This window comes from Garra rufa, chromosome 3 (assembly GCF_049309525.1).
Source record: "Garra rufa chromosome 3, GarRuf1.0, whole genome shotgun sequence".
Lineage (NCBI taxonomy): Eukaryota > Metazoa > Chordata > Actinopteri > Cypriniformes > Cyprinidae > Garra > Garra rufa.
Genome location: NC_133363.1, coordinates 33,026,752 through 33,044,648, shown reverse-complemented (window position 1 = coordinate 33,044,648; position 17,897 = coordinate 33,026,752). Strand labels below are relative to the sequence as shown.

General features: G+C 36.9%; 1 protein-coding gene across 3 annotated transcripts in view; it reads left to right on the top strand.

Moving 5' to 3' along the window:
* Window positions 1–16,253, top strand: part of ppip5k1a (diphosphoinositol pentakisphosphate kinase 1a) — a 55,775-nt gene extending 39,522 nt beyond the window's left edge. For 2 of the 3 annotated variants that reach the window (XM_073835958.1, XM_073835957.1), the window contains 3 exons: window positions 9,234–9,371; window positions 10,914–11,027; window positions 13,530–16,253. In XM_073835958.1, the coding sequence (XP_073692059.1) occupies window positions 9,234–9,371; window positions 10,914–11,027; window positions 13,530–14,122 (845 nt within the window). In that variant the 3' untranslated portion in view covers window positions 14,123–16,253. Of the gene's footprint in view, window positions 1–6,131; window positions 6,312–9,233; window positions 9,372–10,913; window positions 11,028–13,529 lie in introns of all 3 variants that reach the window. The other variant, XM_073835959.1, reaches the window with a different exon arrangement.
* The last annotated feature ends 1,644 nt before the right edge of the window (window positions 16,254–17,897 follow it).

Sequence of the window (17,897 nt, the reverse complement as noted above, 5' to 3'; positions counted from 1 at the left end):
ACCCTGATTCTTGATCCGCAGCCTTTTTTTTTGGTTTTGTTTAGTGATAGTTGTTTATGAGTCCCTTGTTTGTCCTGAACAGTTAAACTGCCAGCTGTTCTTCAGAAAAATCTTTTAGGTCCCACCAATTCTTTGGATTTTCAGCAATTTTGTGCATTTGAACTCTTTCCAACAATGACTATATGATTTTGAGATCCGTATTTTCACACTGAGGACAACTGAGGGACTCCTATGCAACTATTAGAAGGTTAAAACACTTATTTTGTCTTCTGGGAAACATCTAAGTATCTTCTGTAGGTTCTGAAGGGCAGTACTAAATCAGTGTGAAAATATGGATCTCAAAATCATACAGTCATTGTTGGAAAGAGTTCAAATACACAAAATTGCTGAAAACCAAAGAATTTGTTAGACCTGAATGATTTTTCTGAAGAACATGGGGCAGTTTTACTGTTTAGGACAAACAAGGGACTCATGAACAACTATAAGTAAACAGAAAAACACAATTGTGGATCATTCAGGTAACAACACAGTACTAAGAATCAAGCGTATGTAAACTTTTGAGCAGAGTCATTTTTATAAATTCAACTATTATTTTCTCTTGTGAACTATATGTAAGCGTCTTTTATGTGAAATATCTTATTCAGGTCAGTACTAAAACAAAAAATAACATGCATTTTGTATGATCCCTCTTATTTTGCTAAAATAATTTATATTTTGCAGATTCTGCAGGGTGTATGTAAACTTTTGACCTCAACTGTATTCTCTGCAATCGAGTTGCAATGTTTTATGCAGTGTTTTAAAGTAGCTAAATTTAGCACATGATAAGAATGTTTTGTTATTCCTACTGAATAAAATGATAATACTGATTAAGACAATGTTTTTTTGCAATGTGCAATTATGAATAGATATTCAAGATAATGAATCTGAACCACTTCTGGACAGCACACCAATGACTAAACCCTTCCCCTGTCAACAGTTGTCATTGCTCTGGTACTTTTGGACAGTATTTTTGATTTGAAAGTATTTAAAGTAACTGTCCACAGGGAAATTGTTTACGTGTCACTGTTTTACTCCATTAATCTTCTCTCTAATTTTATTTAAAATGAATGTGGTTGTGAATTGTGACTGTTAAATGTTGTAAATGTTGGGCTATGAAGCCAAGAAGTGAAATGCCACAAATGACAAAGACTAAACATTTCTTTCAAATTGAAAAAGACATCTTTAGTTGATGTGAATACAATAACTTCCACACTTGCGAATACGGATGCACCAGCCAGTGTCTTCTGTGGTTCTCTACACTTCATTGATAGACACATGTGCTGTGTATAAACTGCATGTTGATGGTTAAGATCAGTGTTTTCTCTCGGTCTTGCATATGTTGGGATGAAGAGGATATCCGGAGATGTTGTCTAGCATAAACAAACCTGAATGGAGGTCATAACAAAGGTCAAGAACAATGCAAAAGTACTGCTTGTGAAGTAATGAGGATCACTGCAGTGTGTTATGTAGGTGTATTTGGACACAGTTCTGTATGTGTTCAGTACATCTCAGGCAGAGCTTAAAGATGGTCCCTGATCCACCCACACAATCCCATTCCCTGCCAGATCCCACACACTCTACCCACCACACATTCCAAGACATCCAGCTCGCAAAACCTTTCACGTAGCAGCCCTCCGTCCAACCTAATTATGTCATTTACTTCATGTCTCTGAAATCAGTGTGCACACTTTAAACAAATTTAGTTAATTCAGTCTAATCATTATATTTTTGTGTTTTCCTGGTAAAGTGTGTGCATATGCGGGTCAGGTGAGGATCAAGTGTCCCCACAAGGATAGTTAAACCTGTAATCATCTACGTTGTGGACACCTCCCAATGGTACACATGATGAAACGGCTTAATAAAGAGACCATATAATGTCTTAATTAAAATCAAAAAGGTTTTATGTAAGGAGTAGGTGTAGTGTAGGGTGTAGCAAGTATAATTAACTGAGTTAAAGGGAAAGTTCACCCAAAAATAAAAATTACCCCATGATTTACCCTCATGCCATCTAGATGTATATGACCTTCTTCTTTTAAACAAATACAATCAGAGTTATATTAAAAATGTCCTTGATTTTCCAATCTTTATAATGACAGTGAATGGTGGTCGAGATTTTGAATCAAAATAAAGTGCATCCATCATCATAAAAAGTACTCCACACAAAGTAAATTTATGCTTTTGTGTAAAAAAAAATCCATTTTTAAAACTTATACACATAGGATGATTTGAGGGTGAGTAAATCATGGGGTAATTTTCATTTTTGGGTGAACTTTTCCTTGATATAAAATCAAATGTGTGTGTTTGTGTTGGAAGCACTGGTTATGACTTAGGTATGCACTCATGTGTTTTTTTCAATAGGTCAATCTAAACAGATTATCCTTTATAAACTGCATTAAAGGTTGTATCAGCGATTTCAAGCCTGAAACATAAAGTGTCACATTCAGCTGACCTTTCTTCACGATCCGCTCGCTGCCTGACCCATAAATTGGCTGTAAAAAAAAAACGTGCCTCTGTGGTCAGCCTAGGGTCCGAGATATGCCAAAAAAACAACGGTGCTACCAACCATTCCACAGAAAAACAAACAGTGTTCCAACCAATCACCGTCAGGGGGTTGGTGTTGTGGACTTTCGTACTGGTGCAGGGATGTGAGGGAGGCAGAGCGAAAGTCCACAACACCAACCCCCTGACGGTGATTGGTTGGAACACTGTTTGTTTTTCTGTGGAATGGTTGGTAGCACCATTGTTTTTTTTTGGCATATCTCGAACCCTAGGCTGACCACAGAGATGCGTTTTTTTTTTTTACAGCCAATTTATGGGGCAGGCAGCGAGTGGATCGTGAAGAAAGGTCAGCTGAATGTGACACTTTATGTTTCAGGCTAGAATCGCTGATACAACCTTTAACATCTTTTACAACAAAACTGTACACAAATAATAATTAGGCCAGATTTACTAAACAGGGAAAATTGGTCTTATGCTGCGCTCACACCGCACACTTTGTCTGCGTCAGGCAACGCTCCCAACGCATCTAGTTTGACGCATGTACGTTGAAGCTTGCAACGCTTGCTTTTTGGTGCGTTCACACCGCACACGTCAGGCAACGCTCTGTCCCTCAGACTCCTCCACCGCTTTTTGCACACTTCCCCTGAATAAACCATGGCAAACTAGTAGGGACTGGACATTTTTGAATCTTCTCATGACCATGTTTCGCTAGCTAACGAAATGGGAAATAATTACGTTGAGAAAAGATTTGACCTGACATCCAGATCTCTTCAGCGATCTTCATCCAAGCAAGTTCCTTTTCATTCCTAACTTTATACAACAACGAGGAGGAATCATACAATTCTCTGTGATTGCAGACGTCTACAATGAGCTTTTTTCTTCCATTGTTGAAAATGTTATTTTTCTGCTCCCGCTGCATTCAAGATACGTGTGGTGACGTCGCTACAGTGAGACGCTCTGATTGGTTGACGCACTGTGTCAAGTGCGTCAAGTCCGTCAAAAGTTCAGCTAGCTGAACTTCTGCGTTGCTTGCGTTTGCTGCGTTGACGCTTGAAACGCAGGTAGCGCTTGAATAGTTGACGGATCCAACGCACACAACGCACCGCAGAGCCTCTGACGGACTCAACCATAGACTTTACATGTAATCTTGCCGCAACTGACGCTGACGTTTTGGGCAGTGTGAACGCAGCATTAGAGTGCAATCCCAAAAAACCACCAATGGAAGGGGAAATTCTGTGTGTGATTTACTAATGACAAGCACAGCCAAAAATTGCGTTGCGTGATTCATTTTAATACTCTCGCCCCCATAAATTTTGTGTCTAAAAGAGAAACTCCTACAGATGCATATTCAGTAAGGTCAGGCACAAAAGTGAACTGATTTCACACCTTTTTGAAAGCTAATTCTTCACTGTGCGTCTTTAGTAAATCCTGACAGACACAAGCTGTTAGTAAATCTGGCAATTAGGTTTATAATATTTTTTAATTTTTGAAATAAAATATGTAATCATTTAATTTTTTTAATGAAATAATTAAATATTTAAATAAAGGTTAAAAAACAATATTTGTAACAATCAGCAACATTATGAAAAGTGGTGGTATGGTAAAAAAATCTACTCATCACTTGTGCTGAGAAGTTTGGGGTCAGTAAGATTAAGTCTTTTATGCTCACCAAGACTGCGTTTATTTGATCAAAATACTATAAAAACAGTCATATCATTACAGTTTGAAATACATTTTTTAATCTTGTAATATATTTTAAAATATGGTGGTAAAAGATTTTCAGCAGCCATTGATATGCTGATTTCTTATTATTATCAATGCTAAAAACAGTTGTGCTGCTTAATATTTTTACAGAAATTATACATTTTGGCAGCATTCTTTGATGAACAAAGTTTAAAAGAACAGCATTTATTTGAAATGGTGACCTTTTGTAATATTATAAATGGCTTTACTATCAATGTTGGTCAGTTGAATAAATCCTTCCTGAAAAAGTATAGTGCAATTTCGGTGTTTGCAAACCGTGATTGTGTTTTTTGTGGGCAGAGCCTATCTGGTGGCAGAAAATGCCAGTTTTAAAGTAGCCGTCTATGGAAGCCATGGAAATAAAGTTTTTTTTTAAGTAATTGCAAGTTTATATCTCACAATTCTGAGGGAAAACTTCACTATTGTGAGAAAAGTCAGAATTGCGAGATACAAACTCGCAGTTGCAAAAAAAGAGGCAGAATTGTGAGTTTTTATCTTGCGATTGACTTTTTTTCTCAGAATTGCGTGTTTATGTCTTGCAATTGTGATTTTTTTCCTCAGAATTGCAAGTCTATATCTCACAATTCTGAATTCATAACACCCAATTGTGAGTTATGTCATGAATTGTGAAACAAACTTGTGATTCTGAGGATATATCTTTTTTCCCTCTCAGAATTGGACTTTATATCTCACAATTCTGCAGAAAAAAAGTCAATTGCAATAGCAAGTTTTAATCATGGAATTCTGAGAAAAAGTTGGAATTTTGAGTTTTTATCTGTTAATATATAATGTTAATATATAGGTTTAAATAGTATTTCATGCTTTAACTGTAGGGCTAAAACAATATGTCCCCTATAAACTGCATATGTGAATATTATGTAGACCTATTGTTTAGACCTAAAGTTTTTTTTTTTTTTTTTGCTTTAAAAGTAGGGTAATCACAGCAGGTTTCATCGATAGTCTGTCTGTTTAAAGATCTGCATGTAGTTTGAAATGACATTCAAAGGCGCAACAATATATTTTTTTCCTCTTATTCCATGGATTTTACCTGTTTTTCTCCACTTGTTACCAGTGTTTTTCTTCCATACAGTGTGTGCACAGCTGCAAGTAACGTAACTGTGATGTCTACTCCAAATTGGTTTATTTCTTTCAAAGAAAAAAAGTCCTACTGACCCCAAAGTTTTTGTGTATTTACTTTGTAATAATGTGACAACCTCATAGTGTAGTTTAATAGGGGTGTGATGTTTGACTCCTCTGAGCACTTTATTCACTTTAGGCACACAGGATGACACGTCTGCCATGGCGGTTCAACCACCTCTATGGTGGTCTGGCTCAGGTAATGATAGATCTTTGCCCCACCGCAGCTTTAATTCAACCAGGTCGATTGAGTTAATCGTCTGGGCCTAACTACACAGTGTCCATATGCACGCTCAGGAAAAATAGATTTGCTAAGTTCTAGATGTCAATGTGGATATGTAGTCCGTTTCTGTGTATAGCTTAGTGAGTTGTTCCTTGAATCCCTTGTGGTCTTGTGCCTTAATCAATGGATGTTGACCAAGAGGACATTGTTTGTGAATGAAGGCTGTGGACTACAATGGACTTAAGTGATGCTGTGTGTTTGCTTGGGTTTATCTGCTGGTGACGTCGCTCAGGCTAACTCACCTTTGTTTAGATGTGTTTAAATAAACCCTGCCAGATTTGTTGTGGGGTTTTTTCTGATAGCATGCTAAGTAATGAAACGGTAATCTCTGTCCACAATGTCCCCATAAGGACCCCCGCCCTCACCCGTCTGCTTTTCAAACCCCCTACTCCCCAATCTTCTCTTCCCTGCTCTGCCTCTTCTTCCTCAGAACCCCTAGAAGAGCACCAGGTAGCCCAGCTGCTGAGGCGCTTTTCCACCGACCCCAATATTGGCCACCCGTTCTGTTTGGACAGTGCTTTTGCCCACCACCTCCATCAGTGCTCCTACCATCTCCGCCTCTTCCGCAACTGGTTAATCTCTGGCCAGGACCCACTAGAGTACCTCTACGGTCAGCCCTGCGGAGGTCCCTCCGTGCCCTGCTGTGCCGTGACTGCAGTAATGGCCGCTACCACAGCCGCCTTAGCTTTGCTCTAGTGCCTCTGCTGTTTGAAGCATGCTTGTGTTTTTTGGAAAAGCAGCTTGCAATGACACACGCTCTTTTTTTTTTTTTTTTTTTTTTACTTTATCGAAGTTGATAGAGGTTGTCTTTTTTAGCAATATTAGGTAAATAAAAAATAATTGTGATTTAATCTTGTGTTTTGGCCTTAAAATAGTAAATATCATTTTTTTTAAATGACTGTAATTCACCTCCTAAGCTGTTTTTTAATGGAAGTCGGTTTCCGCCACTGAATTAAAAAAAAAGGTTAATTGTCACTTTACCTCACAATTCAGCCTTTTTTCTCGCAATTCTGACTTTTTCTCAGAATTGTGAGATGTAGATATAAAATCAGATATTGCAAAACTTGCAATTCTGAGAAAAAAAGAATTGTAAGTTTATATTTTGCAGTTGTTCTTTTCTCAGAATTGCGTGATATAAAGTTATAAAGTGAGATTTGCCAGACAGTCACAATTCTAAGAAATATTCACAATTCTGACTTTTTTCTCAGAATTGCGTGTTTCTGTTTTGCTATTGTGACTTTTTCTCAGGATTGCAAGTTCATATCTCACAATTCTAACTTTAAAACAGTCAGACTTTTTATCTTGCGATTCTGACTTTATTTCTCGAAATTTTGAGTTTATATCATGCACTTCTGAGAAAAAAGTCCGAATTGTGAGTTTGTGTCTTGCAATTCTGACTTTAAAACTCGCAATTGCGAGTTTATATCTCAATATTGGAAAAAAAAAAAGTCGATTCTGACTATAACTTGCACTTGCAAGTTTATATCTTGCATTTCTAACTCTAACTCGCAATTGTGAGTTTATATCACGTAATTCTGAGCAAAAAAAGTCAGAATTGAGTTGTTATCTTGTGATTGTGACTATTTTTATGCAATTGTGAGTTCATATCACGCAATTCTGAGAAAGTCAAAACTGTGAGTTTATATCTTGCAGTTCTGACTTTATAACTCGCAATTGTGAGTTTATATCATGCAATTCTGAGAAAAAAGTCAGAATTGTGAGTTTTATCACGCATTTGACTTTATAATTCTCAACTGCGAGTTTATATCTCGCACTTCTGACTATAACTCTAATTTATATCAGTTTATATCACAATTCTGAGAAAAAGGTCAGAATTTAGTTTTTATCTTGCAATTCTGACTTTATTTCTTACGACTGTGAGTTTGTATCATGCAATACTGAGAATAAATTGTGAGATTAAAAAGTCACAATAACCTTTTTTTATTCAGTGGCGAAAATGGACTTCAATAGTGTTCCCTTCAATGTGTACACCACCATTTTAAAATGTGGGGTCAGTAAGGTTTTATTTTTGTTTGTTTTAACTGTTTTAAGCACTGATAATAGTAAGAAATGTTTCTAAAGCACCAAATGAACATATTAGAATGATTTCTGAAGGATTGTGTGACACTAAAGACTAAACTAATGGCTGCTAAAAATTTAGCTTTGCATTAGAGGAATACATTACTTTTTTCAAATTTATTAAAATAAAAAAAACAGTTATTTTTGAATTGTAATAATATTTTAAAATATAGCCGTTTTACAGTATTTTTGATTAAATAAATGCCACCTTGGTGAGAACTATAGACTTCTCAAAAACATTTTCAGTCTTACTGACCTCAAACTTTTGAATGTCAGTGTAGTACATTCAGTTCCTCTCATAATAAAAGAGAACAAAATAGAATAAAAAAAAAAGTTTTTACCTCTAGCCTACCATATGATTGCTTCTTAGGTGTTATTTTAGACTTTTTGAGAGAAGTTAATTCCACCATACAAAAGATTGTAAATGACTTTTTTTAAAGGTCCAGTCAGATTTAATAAAAAATTGCTCGTTTTGATAGGTTGATACTCTTGAAAACTATTCAGAACAGTATTCATAAAATGAACAGAACAGATTTAAACATGCTAAATTTAGCACACTGTACAGAAGAGGATGGAGATGCATTTAAGAGTGATATCTCACTGCTGTGTGTTGGGGTGTGTGGTGTGGCAGATGCATGCCAGTGGCATCCAATTGCAACTGTGTCAGCTTACAGTCGCATCGGCTCTCTGACGTGTCAAAAAATGACTGAAATGCATGATAGTGGCATATGATTTGCATGCCACAGGCTTCCAGGGATTTGAAAAATAAAATACTGTAATTCTCTCGTCCAGAGGGTTTTCAATTTTCACATTTTTCACAATAATTATTTAATCGTCTATTACTACATACATAATCATACATGCACATTGTTATTATTTGTTTTTGTTTTTTAATTTTACTACATTCTTCAGAATCCAGGGTCATTTTCATAATAAACATACGTGATCATAAGTATCTCATGCACTGATTACATGATGATCCATAGGTGCAGTTCTCATTCATTCCTGTTTTATTATTATTGTCTCTGCCAGCTCCCTGCTAATTTACGTGTGTTGCTTTAATCTACAATAAGAGTGTGGTTTTTCAACTAAAAGAAGTGTGTAGAGATTCTAACAACTAATTAAATGAACTTTTTTGTTTTCCTTAAAGCTGTGTGAAATTACTACCAAAATGTGTAATTGTCTTTTTTAAATTTTTAAATGTAGATTGAGACTGATACATAATAAGCATTGAATGAATTTTACGTGGATGTGGTGGTTTTGTTTGTGTGCGTGTACAGTGTGTCTGAATGTTTCCCGCTTTTGACTGTGATTCTGTCACTAACAAGGGTTTGGCAGTAGGGGGAATGACTATTGACATTGGTTCAGTGGTAATGGACTGTTATGTCACTCTGAGTGCATACTGATGCCTGGATAGAGGACTGTCTTCTCTCATCAATTCTCTCATCTGCAGGTTTTGAAGGCTGCTCTATGGTGCCCTCCATCTACCCCCTCGAGACCCTTCACAACTCCCTCTCACTTAAACAAGTCAACGAGTTCCTGACGACAGTGTGTGAGAATGCAGGAGATTCCCACACCAGGACAACTAGAGGTAATGCCCGTAGCACCACTCTAACATGCAGAGTAACATGCAAATTAATAGATGAGGCCCTTTTAAAAGATTATTTCGTTAATATATCTTTGTTACCTAAATATACATTTATACAACATACAAAAAGTAGTCAAAACACATAATATAACATAAATGGTTTATTTTTTTAAACAAAGTGCATATTCTTTAACAAAATATTAATCTAAAACCTTAAAGATACAGAACAATCTTCTTATTTACAGTAATGGAATGTCACCTTAAAAATTGTGCTTACGAGCCTTAGCTACAGCAAATGCTGTCACTATGTCCTCCATATCCAAAGACCTTCGTATATTCCATTCAATTGTTTTTTTTTATCTAAAGATTTTTTTTCCTCCCAACAAAACAATGCAACTGCCCACACTGCAAATACATGGCTTGAGAACAAGTTCATCAGGCTCATGTTTGGCCTGGTTAGACTTCAGTTTTAAACCCTATACAAAATATTTGGTCACTGTGTAGAATATTGACTATTAGTTCATTGTTAGTTGACAACTAATTATGTTAACTCAACTATTTTAATGTAGAAAAGCTAAATAAAAATGTCAACTAAGTAAATGTAATGATATTTATTTAAATTGTTTTGTGAGCTCTCCACTGGCAGCAAAACACAGTATCAAAACTTGCCAAGTTTGATGTTCTGCCCTCCAAAAGCAAAGTACAGTAACTACACATTTGGTCAAAATTGAATTGAGGCTTAAAATGGACTTTGTGACAACTGTTTTGTCTCGTGGCAAAGTCTCCTGGTTCAATTTTGTCCCGTTTCAGAGAAACAAGAGTGTTTGACTAGCTGTCAAAAAACTTTAAAGGTATTTTTCTCAGTTTCAGTGTTCGCATAGTTACTGCACTTTGCCTTTGGAGGGAAGTGTTCACCTCATTAACATTATCACCTATTCTATTGCAGCCTATTAATACCTGCATGAAATACATGCTGCTGCTACAGTAAGTCTAACTCTAGCTAGTAACTATTAGAAATAGTACAAATTAGAAATGAGACAATCTAGAAAAACGAAAATAAGCTGGAACAACAAAAACATTGGTTTGTCATATCATTAAGTCATTAATGATCATTATCTCCATCGCTTAACTTACCGCTGTCATGTTTCCTCTTTTCCTCCTCTTCTTGTTTATTTTTTCGCTTTTGGCTGCCAGATAAATAAGTCCTTTTCATTTTTAAAAAAGCCTAGTAATAAGTGCTGCTGTGCCAGTTTGAAAACCGCGGCTGACGCATCATGAAAAAAAAGCAAGCACATCCAGCCCTCTAGGGGGGCTGCTTCATGTTACGTGTATGTTTTTAATAATGGCATTTCAGATTGTTCAAATGGTCAGCTGTCGGGGGCCCCCTCAAAATGCGGGGCCCCAGGCAATTGCCTGTCTCACCTGCCCTATTGCTATGCCTCTGCTAACATGGCACACGTTTAAGACAATTTTAGGTCAGTCTCAGTTCTTTTGATACTGACACTTGTGTCCTAACTGTATGTGTGTTTGTCTTCTCTCCTGTAGCTCTCTCTGCCATGTTTGACTCCCACAACCAGCCCGCAGGGGACTCTTACATCCCTCACAGAGTGCTGTCCTCCTCTGTTTCAATGCGCCAGCGCTCTGATCGGCCACCCTGGTGTGAGTATTGCTGTCTTTAGCTACTTCACATGGAGAAAATTCTCTCGGCACTCAGCCATTGTGCAAACATGTTAGAAATGTTGGATGGGCCAGATGTACAAATGATGTTTAAGTAGTAACAAATATCACAAATATTTGCAAGCTAGATTCGTAAATTTTCATGTATGGTGGTAGGGGTGGGCGATAAACTGGTGGAAACAATTAACCAGTAGAAATTCGTCAACTGATACTGATTTTGGATTTTTTGGATTTTTCGTCTTTATTACGGTTACGCGCTCATGTGACGTTTCTGTGCTACATGGTCACGAAAATGTATGGTTTGTACACGTTTTTTTGCATTGTGGTTAAAAAACAAGTAATTTTAAGCCCTTAAAACGCAATCGTCAGTGAAAGAGACAAGAGAAAGCTGAGAGCTGTCAGACACGTGAAGAGAGCAAGAGCGCAATTATTTTTGCTGCTTTATAGGCGTTGAACGGTTAAATACACACACTTGTATGTGTCAAATTGCCTGTCTTTGCAAGTATCCTCATAAACCCCGTAATTTTGGTGTTAAGTGAAAGCAAACAGCTGAGAAAGAAAACGTGTAACAGTATATTGGATCCGGGCAGCTCTTAAAGTGACAGCAGTCTAGTATTCATTCTGTTTGTCATGTTAGAATGAGGGAAAATCTCTCACTGCTCTTGACTCTTAACTTTAATAATAAGAAATAAATATTTAATTTACACAGTAAAGAATATGCAGTGTTTTTATACATTTGTGACCGTGGACCACAAAACCAATCTTAAGTAGCATGGGTATATTTGTAGCAATAGCCAACAAAACATTGTATGGGGTCAAAATTATTGATTTTTCTTTTATGCCAAAAATCATTAGGATATTAAGTAAAGATCATGCTTAATGAAGATATTTTGTAAATTTCCTACTGTAGATATAACAAAACTTAGTTTTTGATTAGTAATATGCATTGCTAAGAACTTCATTTGGACAACTTTAAAGGGGATTTTCTCAATATTTAGATTTTTTTTTTTTTTGCACTCTCAGATTCCAGATTTTCATATAGTTGTATCTCAGCCAAATATTGTCTTATAACAATATTACATCAATGGAGGGCTTGTATAAATCTCAATTTAAAAAAATGTATCAATGGTCCAGGGTCAGATTTCTTTGCTTTATACAATGAAATGTAGCATTTCTTGTTTATTTGTTCTATTGTTTTTTTGTTTTTGTTTTTTGTCATATTGATTGTAATTAGTTTCTAATTCTTTTTTTAATCACTGGCTGTTTACTTGTCTTCAGTGAGCTTGAGTTTTTTTTTTTTTTTTTTTTTTTTTTGTATTATTGACAACACTTTGATATCATAAAGATCTTATTTAAAGCAAAGTAACTATATTGTGATATAGTGTAAAATGACTCATATTGTGATATAAGATTTTGGTTATATTGCCCACCCCTGTATGTTGGGATATGATTATTGCCTTCAGCAAAGTAACAAGGTTGGCAGTAAAGAGGTTGACAGTGTGATTTGACATGGCAAGCCTTATGCTCAAGATTGTGCTTCTTAGAAGGAGAATTTATTGTTTATATTTCTACAAACTTTTTTAGTTATGAGTTGTTTACTTTGCAAGGTTATATTAGAAGTGCTGATGTTTTAAACACAAAATGAGGCTATAACTTGTATCGAAGTATTATTTTACCCCTTGTAAAAAAAAAAGTTGAATCTAGCGAGTTGCACTTTAGTGTATTTAAGGTGCACTTGTAGTGTACTTCTAATCTTAATCAAAAACTGCACTTGCAGATAATATAATATTAATAATATTAATAAAAGGCTACTTAAGTCTACCCTAAAGAAAATAAACTTTCATGACTGTTTTAAAGAAAAGTGCAGTTTTTAATAATCTCAAATTAAAGTATATCTTAAATGTATGTTGTAATAATATTTTTTTATCAGACTTAATAAAGTATTTTGATTTGACTAACATATTAAAGTGCTTGATTATAATTTTACCTAGTGTGTTATTTCATGACTTTTAAAGTTAATAATAATATTATAAAAGTACCAACTTAAAGCTTCATTACTAATTTGTAATTACAAATATATTGAAATACATGATGTAAGTTTTATTCAAGTTTACTGTAAAGTGTTTTCCATAATTGTGGAGTGCAACCATTTCATGTCATTGAAATAATGGCGCTCACATTGTTCCAAAATATGTATAAAACAATGTGGATTTTTTTTTTAATTAACGTAAATCTTTCATGGATTTATGCTACATATACATCATTTACGTTATATTCAACCATACGAGTCTCCCGGGGTTCGCTTTAAAGTAAAGTTACGGAATTTTTGTTGATGCTTTTAGAAAAACAAATATAGTAACACATAGTAAAAGCTATTCAAGTCATTTTTTAGACACACACATGTATATATGAGAGACACAAATGGCACCTCTATTGCAAAACGAGCCAAATAATGTGTGTGTTTGTGTGTGTTTCTCCATGCAGACAGCAGTGGTCCCTCCAGTACGGTGTCAAGCGCCGGGCCCTCGTCTCCCACCACGGCTGACACCTCCCCACGCTTCAGCTTCAGTGAGAAGATCACCCTCACGCCGCAGAGCAGCGAGGAGATCCACTCAGCCCCTCACAACAACAGCCACTGCGTGTCCTCTACGTCTGCTCTCAGTGGCACTGAAACCAGCCTCCCCTCTGAGGACCCCCACCCCTCCATACCATCCCCCATCCTGGAGAGACCCAGTGAAATAGCAGTGGACGAAACAGACTCTGCAGGCCAGTGTCCGACGGAAAGCCCCTGCTGTGATGAAGCGCCAAGTCCGGCTCCCGCGGAGCCCTCGCACTTGGCCGATAGTCCGCCAACGGAGTCCTTCTGTGGGCTGCCCAGCTCGCTGCCTGTGCTTCTGGAGCTCAGAGAGAGCAGCTCAGAGGCCGGCTCCAGCGCCCAGACCCCGCTCACCCCTGAGGAGCCGGATGAGTTCTTTGATACACAGGAAACAGTTGATGTGTGGAGGGGGAGCCCGGGGACTCTTCCTCACCCTGGCACTCCTCTAGAGGTGGGAGCTCCACATGTGCCTGAGCCTTGAAGGAAACACAGAACGGGTGGCTCCCCCATACGTGTGTCCTTCACCGCGTCTCAGCATGCTCTCGCTGTAGTGCCTCAGACTTTCATAAAGTCCCATACGAGTCAAAGTGGGATTGCCTACGTAATTTAAGGGAAGCTGAGGAACCCTCTGTGCGACTGTCACTTGTTAAACACGAAGCTCAAATGCTCCTGTTGAAAATCTTAATAAACTCTCCGTGTGTTTAATTCTGTAGTGTCGTTCAGAGATGCTTCCTGTGTAACGCGTCACTCTAGTCAAACGGCCAGTGATCAAAACATGCACTGAAACATTTTTACGTGCACATATTATCTTCCTCGTCTCCAATCGACTGCATTTTTCTTCATTAGCTGGTCTGAAAGATATTTTTCAAAGGGACATGATATTTGATATTAGTCAAGCTGAACTCTTGAATAATGAACTTACATAGCTCAATGCATACTGAAGGAATAGTTACCCAAAAATGAAAACTGTCACCATTTACCTCAACCTCATGACGTTCTAAACTCGTAAAACTTTCGTTCATCTTAAAAACACAAGAAAAATGTTTCTAATGAAACCTGAGAGATTTCTGTCCCTCCATTGAAAGTTCGACCAAAGCTTCAAAATATTCTAAAAGTAATTCATATAAATTGAGTCGTGTAATTAAGGTCCTTTGAAGAGACATGATTTTATTTAATACTGAAGATATTTTACATAAAAGACATTTACATACAGTCTGCAAGAGAAAATAATAGGTGAATTTATAAAATTGACCCTGTTCAAAAGTTTTCATATTCTTCATTCCTTTTTTTGTTAAGTGATAGTTGTTCATGAGACCCTTGTTTGTCCTGAACAGTTAAACTGCCCGCTGTTCTTCAGAAAAACTCAGGTCCCTCAGGTCTCACAAATTCTTTAGTTTTCCAGCATTTTTGTGCATTTGAACCCTTTCCAACAATGACTGTGTGATTTTGAGATCTTTTCAAAATTGAACTTACTTTGTCTTCTGGGAAACATGCAAGTATTTTCTGTAGCTTCTGAAGAGCAGTACTAAATGAAACAAATATGATATTTAGGCAAAATAGGAAAAATGTACATATTCTTCATTCTGTTCAAAAGTTTACACCCCTTAATGCATCAGATTCTGCAAGGTGTATGTAAACTTTTGACCTCAACAGTATCTCAAATATGGTAAATGGAAACTCGCTTTCAATAGAGAGACAAACATCCCTTAGGTTTCATTCAAAATATCTTCATTTGTGTTTCGAAGATGAATGAGAAATCTTATGGATTTGCAACAACATGAGGGTGAGTATGATGAAAAAAATTTATATTTTTGAGTGAACTGTTCCTTTAAGTGAACGCTAACCATTTTATTACTCTTTGCCAAAGCTTGCTATACCACTGTCATAATTTATTAAATCATAATAAGATGTATGAGAAGATCATATGTAGACTCTATATATATATATATATATATACACACATATATATTTATTGACTAATATGCAGCTTACTTTTAACAATGAGACTGCAAATGAGTCTCATTTTTTATATTTTAGTTTTTATTTTTGTAAAACATACAGTGCTATCACGGTTTTAAATAATGGAGTAGTGGTCTTCATTTCAAGTACATTTCTCCTGCTTTGTACCGCTCACCTTTTTGACATTTGAGTACTTTTTTGTATCATGAAGAGTGCGGTGTGAGTCAAAAATGTTTTGTTTTTTTCAGTGTACAGTAAAAGAGAGAGATTCTGCTTTTTAGAGGCACACACTGTACTGTTGAACCTGATCAGGAAAAAAACTGATGTAAACCCTGGATAGTGGCCGTTGTTTACTGAGCATGCATAAAGTGTGTGTACAAGTAACTGACTCTCACTGATGTAGGACCAGCACATAGACCTCTAGAATCTAGAGACAAGCATTTCACTTCCTCTCTCCAGCAGCAGCGCCTGAATGATTCCACTCCGCTTGGAGTATGGTGAAGCACAGTTTCTGAAATCACTGACATATTAAAGCATCTGCCTCTGATAGATTCAACTCAAACGTGTCGTACTGTTGGTGCTGTATGACGTCTGTGCAGTAGTATTATTTTGATTTACAGTGTTTCAAATAAAAGTGGCGTTGTCTACATAAAGCAGTTGTGTTTGTGTTCTTGTTCGTGAACTACACTGATTTGGTTAAAAAGGATTATCCACCTTATTTTTGCCGTAAGAGCGTGCGAGGCCATTTGTAAATATTATGGGTCTCGTTTCCGGTCTCATCCGTATCTGTACAAAACAGCTCATTTTGCCGCTTGACATTGCACATTGGTGTGTTTTACCATATTATTTTAACGTATTATCTTAATTATGAACACACTGGTTTGTAGTGCAGTTTTACAGTGTACTGCATTATTCTTCTCGTTATTTCCCAATAGTGGCTAATGAACCAAAAGTTTTGCCCATATTTGGTGTTGATTAATAAGGTGGATAAAATGGTTCCCTGATAGCACACAAACATCCCTGGTGAAAAAAACAGCTAAAACTAGCCCAGGATTTTGGCTGGTCAGCAGGCTGGTTTTAGAGAGGTTTTGGCCACTTTCCCAGCCAAAACCAGCTAAGACCAGCCAACCAGCCTAGGCAGGTTTTAGTTGTTTTTGTCAGCAGGGATTACGGAGATGTCTACTTGACGTCTACATTTACATCTGGAAGAATTATTTTTTTAGTGTTTTTTTAATGTGTGCTCTTCTGCAATACGTCCATAGGACATTACATGTCTTTAAGATGTTTATAATTTAGAATATATGTTAAACTGACATCAACAAAATGTTAACATGAATGAATTATGACGACACATGAATGAATTTCACTGTTATTTATTTAAGATAATAATGTTCACAGTTATTTCTGATTCTCCCTCCCGATAGTGACACGCGAAACAGCAGTCTGGGTCCTCTGTGCTCAAATACATTAATTTCTCTAAGAAACTGAAATAATACCCTATTACAATCTGTTGACCCTTCCCGAAGTATATCTACTTACTTGAAACATATTTTCATTTCTTCTGATTTCGCTATTAATTGACCATTAGTCTCAGCCTCAGCCGTCACGCCCACGGAACGTTGGCTAAACGTCTGATGCATATGGTACACTTAACTGGAAACACTTCAGGAATGTCGAAGTTGAATTTGACGGGATTTCCGGGAGACGCGAGTGTCGCGTTTATTTTCGGTCCGCCGGGAAACAAAGCGCAGACTTGTTTACTTGGCGTTTTGCTAAAAGGTGATAAGCAGACGCCATTGTTGTTATATACATTTGCGACCTTCGCGAACAAATTACTGACTTACTGCTTGTTCTCCCTCTTCTTCGTTATCTTTCAATGCTGGTTATTTCAACGACTGACTTGTTGCACGCCAGTCTGTTGTTGTGGGGGCATTTCCACGCACAGAAACGTGACGCTGAACGAAACGAACTGTGATTGGTTGTTTGACATGTCGATCAAACGGTCTTATGGGCGGGACTTGGCCATGAGTTCCAGACCTTCAGCCGTCAGTCTGAAGGTGAGACTAATTGACCATATGCACGGATTACTTCCTTGTTTAGACAAACCAGCTAAGTCATTTCTGGTCAACTGTACTGTGCCATAATATGAGCGTACTTTGTTCGTTTTCTCTACATAATCCACTCACAATCGAAGAAAAGTGTTGTTTGTCTAAGAGGTCCATGTATACCGTTTCAAGAATGACAAATGCCAGTTTAAAAAAATAGGCGAGTAAATCGGCTAAATATGCGCAATTCAT